Source organism: Arachis stenosperma, chromosome 7 (assembly GCF_014773155.1).
Source record: "Arachis stenosperma cultivar V10309 chromosome 7, arast.V10309.gnm1.PFL2, whole genome shotgun sequence".
Taxonomy (NCBI): domain Eukaryota; kingdom Viridiplantae; phylum Streptophyta; class Magnoliopsida; order Fabales; family Fabaceae; genus Arachis; species Arachis stenosperma.
The window spans coordinates 313806-320071 of record NC_080383.1 but is presented as its reverse complement, the minus strand read 5'-3'; the positions used below and the strand labels follow the sequence as shown (position 1 = coordinate 320071).

Genomic DNA, 6266 nt, shown 5'->3' with positions numbered 1-6266 from the left:
GTAAAACCAACTGGACTATAGCAAGTGGCCTAATTGCCAAATTGGGTAATGTTCAACATCAAAAGAGCAAGCAGGGGTGGCTGCCAACTAATACAAGCCACATGAAAATACACATTCAGTTGCAAAGGCATTAATTGATTTTTGAATAAGCAGGTGCGCAAAGAGATATGAGATGCGAGAAGCTATAATCGTATTCAAAAGTTTTGGCCATGTGTATCTCATTTCCCACGTGCCCCTTTGCCCCCTTTGCAATGCCAATAACAATGACAATAACCATCTCTTCTATTCTATTCTATTCATTTCTTCCATCTCCTTCTCGATCTCCCCTTCTTATATATTATATATTATATAAACCTTAGCTTTCACTTGTGTCTCTGTCTCCACTTGAAAGTTTAATGTTGCTTGCTATCTGTATCATTCTTCCTCATACATACATTATATTCTTCATGAGTTCAATGCTGTCATAGCGCCATTTGTCAAACCAATTTAATATATGAAGCGAAACTGCTGCCTGGATCTCCGCCTTCGTTCTTCATCCTCCCATCATCGTTCCATGTGAGCGGACGACCTTTTTTTTTTCTTGTCAATCAATAAACAACTTATGGAATTCTATTGCACTGACCTGGTCATTTTTGTTTTCTGGAAGAATTTGTAGGAATGAGATGTTGGAGCTTCACAATAAACTTGTAGCCATTATTCACGATGGACGCAGCTGCATGTTTGACATAACGGAACTTCAGGTAATAATATAATATTATTCTTTTGTTTTTTGTAGAAGCTCTAGCTAGGCCCATTGTTTCAGAGTTGTAGGCCCATGTGAAGAAAATAAAGAAAAACTAGAGAGGCCCAGTATTGAAAGTGTGTATGTGTATGCATATGTATGTGCGTAGGCAAGAGTGATAATATGGGTGGCAAGTAGTCAAAAAGTGGAAGAGAGGATTGTTGGCATACAAACACAAGCATTGCTAATGTACGCGTCGCGAGGCCTTTCCGTCAAGAGATCGCTTCAGGAATTCCTGCAAAATAGAAAGAGAAGGTGTCACAGCACCCACATCTCCAACAAACACAACCCCCTCAATTAGTCAACTTCATGCATCAGATGTACCAATATTTTTTATTTGGAATGTGTTTCTTTTTATATTACAACAACCAATTAAGAGCAGTAAGAGTGAGCAACATTTATTTCAATTTCTTGTAAACATATTTTTAATGAACGAAGAACGCCACCCTACTACGGAGCAGGCAGGGCAGGTCGATTCAGTTACATTGCAACGCGCATAACCATAACCCAACCATTTCCTTTCATGCATGGCATCAATACATGTTACGCCCCCTCTATTGATCCGCAGAAAACTCACACTCACATACTTATTTTGTTCTTTATTTATATTAAGATATATTCCTCACGCTGTTTCGAGCAATATATATTTGCTAATTAACAACTGTTCATACGGAAGAAAGTAAAACTATTAAGCTTGACTGAGTGTGGAAGCTGATGACCAAACTCCTAATTATTGTTATGGCGTATCTATGTGTGTCAATGTAGCGGAACCATTGAGAGTAAACTTGATAATAAACATTTCCATTTTGAAGTTAGGGAATTTACAATTTTATAAAAGAACACATGTTGGACTTTTCTTCTCTCCAAATTTATAATTTATATTTCTTTTCCTCTCGCGAGTTGCTGGCTGCGCCTCCTCGGTTGCTGCTTTCTCACAGTAATATATATGAAGCTTATAGTAAACAAGGAGTCAACGACGACGAAACTAGTTTGCAACCATCAATATTTATAAGGAAGCAGAATATCATTTTTTTTTTACATATTTTGTATATTTTTATTTTTAATATTAAAAGTAAATAATAAAAAATAAAATAATCTAAATTATATATGTACCTTTTATTATATAAATTTCTATTATCATATTAGCAAAAATAATCTAAATTTATTATGGAAAAGTATAGGGTACCAACACATTATCTGCCAACTTCTGCCAACTTTTGCCAACTCTTATTTATATTTGTATTTTCATGGAAGTGTGTTCGTAGATGTGTCTAATAATTAATATATTTTAAATACATATATAAAGAGACACATCCAGAAAATATATCTATAAAGATACTTCTATTAAATACAGTTATAAAAAAGACATTTTTATTAGACACATCCACGAACACACTTTCATGAAACACAATTTAAACAAGAGTTGGCAGAAATTGGCAGATATGCTGTTGGTAACGTAGCGGAACTGATTTATTATTTGCTGAACGCACGCATGAATATATAATTGGATGATCTTATATAACTCTTGAATCTATTGATACATTAAAATTAAACCCACATATATTAAAAAGAGAAATATTTATTAGTAGATTAAGTAATATATTTTTTCTTATGTTTGTTCTGCATTTGAGTTAATAGTAACCTTTTTTATAAAAAACATTAATTCTTAGTATTATTTAATAAAAATATTTAGAATACAATAAAAAATTATTTTAAAATAGTTTAAATTTATTTTATTTAGTATTTTTTAATTACCATTTACCTTATTGAATTAATTACTTTTTGTCCGCAAGTGGTAAAAGCTTTCTGACTTTGTAGTTTGTAGCATGAAATTAGGCCAAAATAATTGAGCAGAAATGATATATAGCTGACATTTTTGATAGTGTTGTGCATATATATAGAAAGGAGGAATGAAGAAGATGGTGAGTAGTTAATAGTAGAGAATGAGAGGCCTGGGAAGCGGCTAGTGTATGGAAATGGAAGGGTGTATTTGTTGGAGAAAGTGGTTCAAGAGGGGAGGCCCAGCGGCAATGATAGCAGCTTGGTGTAGAGAGGCCAAGCGGGCATCCATGTGCTCATCCTGCATCACCCTGCCCACTCCTTCATCCACATCCCTCTCTCCAAACCCATTCAGTCTCACACCCACTCTCCAAACCTGCACGATGTAGGCGCAGTTCAAGAACTGGTCGCCCGCCAGAGGGTAGCAGAGCAGTCTCACTCGGAACTGCAAAGCCTCCAAGGTGGAGTTCCAGCCGCAGTGAGTGAGGTAGCATCCCACAGAGCGGTGCTGCAGGATCTCCGTCTGGGGGGCCCAACACACAACCCGGCTTCTGCCACTGGTCCTCTCCACAAAGCCAGCTGGCAAGCCCTCACGCCACCCTGAAGTGGACCTCAGCACCCAAAGGAATGGCCTCCCTGTAGCCTCCAGTGCGAGTGCGAGGCTCCTCACCCTTGCCTCCCCTATCGGACTCACCCAGCTTCCGAATGACACGTATACAACCGACCTTGCTTCCTGCCTTTCAAGCCACTCCATGCAGCTCCTGTCTTCTTCCCACAAGCTAATCGTCCTCCTATGCCTCCCCGGGCCCCCGCTATTTATTATAATAGCGCTTATGGGATACACCCTTGGATCTGATGATAAATCTGAATCACTACCCACTCTTCTTTCATCCGCAAACGAGTTCACCAGCAACCACTTCAGCTTCCTTGATCTCTCCATACTTCTCCTCCAGAATTTGAATCTAGCTTTCTTTGCTGCTACTGTTCCAATCAGCCAAGGTAGATCCTCCGTTGAAATTATCGGCGCCTCACTTACAATCCCATTTTTCCCTTCCTCTTTCGGAAGCCCTGCGATGCCAAAAAAAAAACAAACGTTATGGGCCAATATTAGTCAATATTTTAAAATAATACTTTACTTTTATACTACTAAAATTTAGTTTTACTATAATATTTAGTATTTAAAATTAGGAAAAGTATAGATAACTAATAACAATGTGTGAATAATGTGAATTAATAGGATTAAAAAGAGTAAATTTAATGAGTATAATTAAATTAGGGTATAATGTACTTGTATTTAATTGGTAGTTGTTCATGTTGTTCAAGATAATCATTGTTCTCCTAGCACTCTCCTTAAAATTAATAAAGAAGTAATTAAAAATAATAAATTTTATTCCTTATCATGTAACATTATTGTTCATAATATAGTAGTAATACTATTAATTAATCTACTTGTGTAACATGACATATACCGCACATCTCTTAGCTTCAGACACATTAACTTTTACGCAACTCAATTGTTGCATGACTTGCCTCTGATGAGTCATAGGGAACTCAACTTTTTCTCTCATAAATCATAATGGATGCGAAGCATTATTTAATACAAGAGAAATGGATGGAGAGGTATAGGAAATACTCCTACATACTCCTATATCTTTTGTGATTCTTATACGCGTTTTTCTCGTTGAATACGTATTTATTACATTTCTGTTATTTTGTCAACCAGCCACGTTACTAAATACCAAAATTATTTTTGTTAGTAGAAATAATAGGGGACATATAACGACCACAAAAAATAATACTACTAGTGTACGAGGAATTTTATTGGAATTTTTAATGGAAGGAGTTGCACAAAAACAATGGATGTGGCTAAATGGAAACTCGGCGCACAACTTGGTGTAGTAGCATAATCCTCATACCGACATGACAAAGGAAGCGGCATTTATTATGGATGTCCATCTCAAAATAAAACGCATTTATATATGCCACATGCTTACTGCCATCTACTAAGGATATATATTCTTGTAGATGATTTTGTCTTAGATGAGAAGAAAAAATTTTGTGCATGCATATCAATTATATTTAGACGGATTTGATTCTTAGACGCACTAATTTTCTCAAAATAAATATATAGAACAAAACCATATTAAATATTATGATATAAAATATACAGTAAAATTAAATTAAATAATATATATTTATACATAAATATATAATAATTAATTTAATAGTTAATTTTTAATATAAAACTAATATGCATGTCCTTTTATTAGTAACATTCACTAGTAATTTTTATGTTTGGTATACAAAATTTAGTAATAGATATAGTAAAATTTATTCCTCTCACTCTTCTTATCGTTAATTATTCGTTAATGATATCTCTAACTTAATTCATTTACAATAATTGTTGACAATATATCTCATGGGATCCATAATGGTTTGTATGTGTTAAGTGTGTTAGTAAGTTGTATGTAGAAGTGTTGAGAGAGACCTGTGTGAGAAATGAGGCCAGCTTGGAGCAAGTGAGGAATGGAGGAGATCAAGCGGTAAGAGGCGAACATGGCGGGCCAGAAGCCGGCACAGGGGATCCCGCAGGTGGAGGCTACCTCTATGGCCCAGGAGGCCAACAGGTCAACCACCACACATATCACCTCTCCCTTCACCTTCTCACCCATCACCACCTTCTCCACCTCACTTGGCATCCACTTCTCCATTGCCCACTCTATCTCGAAGAAATCCGGCGCCGCACCCCCTCCCACACTCAGCCCATCTTCCACCGCCACCCACCTCACCGTCTCCTCATCAGGCCACCTTTTAATGTGCTGCGGGACAACTATCACCGCCTCCAATCCCATCCCCACAAACGCCGACGCCACCTTCTGCATGGGACTTAGGTGTCCTTGTGCTGGATATGGCACCAGTATTACTATTCTTCTTCCCTTCTTCTCAATCATCTTTTTTTCTTTTTCTTTCTCTTTACTCTATACCAACTACTTCTAAGCAACGCCCTATTTGTAGAACAATATCCATGTGCCCGCATATATATCACACCCATCCGATATGCATGTGCCTCTTAACCTTTATTCCATCCATTATTATATTTTCCTCTTTCTAAATATTTGCTACTTCAACATTTTTTAATTATTAATATACCATAAATTTTACATACAATGAAAGAAATATACTATTACTGCGTGACAGGATACACTGCTAGTTAAATATAATAGCTAGGAATGAGGCGGCAAAAAATTAATTATATTCCCTATATTTTTCTCTGTTTTGATAGGTCCCATTTTTTTTTTCGTTGTGTATCCTAAATTTTTTTAAGTTTTAAAACACAGATTGAAAGGTTTGATTTGTGTCCAAAAAATGGAATGGTCCGATTTTTGTTCCTAATACTACAACAGCGTAAAATATTTATATATTCTATAACTGCGTCTTACATCATTTTTTCGATCACGTCTAAATTAAAAAAGGTTTCGAGGTGTTAATATATAGTCTTTCATATATGAACAAGTAGAGACTATATATGAATTCTTCAATATATATATATCATGAATTATATAGATGATGTGATTAAGAAAGGAAAGATAATCCATATATTTATTTTTTATTTATCTTAGATGTGAATCAATCCTATTATATATCTATAATATTTCGTGATTGATACATAAAATGATGTGCAGGCAAGGAGTTGAGACCAATGCCT

At 35.7% G+C, this 6266-nt stretch overlaps 2 protein-coding genes across 3 annotated transcripts; one reads left to right on the top strand and one right to left on the bottom strand.

The window, feature by feature from the left end:
* The first annotated feature begins 204 nt into the window (after positions 1-204).
* On the top strand, positions 205-1188 carry LOC130942048 (uncharacterized). Of its 2 annotated transcripts, none has more exons than XM_057870726.1 (3): positions 205-555; positions 647-740; positions 891-1188. In XM_057870726.1, exons 1-3 carry the CDS (start codon positions 494-496, stop codon positions 1080-1082), a joined length of 348 nt encoding a protein of 115 aa, XP_057726709.1. In that variant the 5' UTR covers positions 205-493; the 3' UTR covers positions 1083-1188. The 2 variants fall into 2 exon arrangements, with proteins under 2 accessions (XP_057726709.1, XP_057726710.1); XM_057870727.1 differs by having other exon boundaries at positions 214-555; positions 656-740.
* A 1426-nt stretch (positions 1189-2614) lies between these two features.
* On the bottom strand, positions 2615-5511 carry LOC130941777 (UDP-glycosyltransferase 82A1). Its single transcript, XM_057870367.1, has 2 exons — positions 5049-5511; positions 2615-3628 (listed from the first exon to the last, which is right to left on the bottom strand). Exons 1-2 carry the CDS (start codon positions 5509-5511, stop codon positions 2745-2747), a joined length of 1347 nt encoding a protein of 448 aa, XP_057726350.1. The 3' UTR covers positions 2615-2744.
* Between the last annotated feature and the right edge of the window lie 755 nt (positions 5512-6266).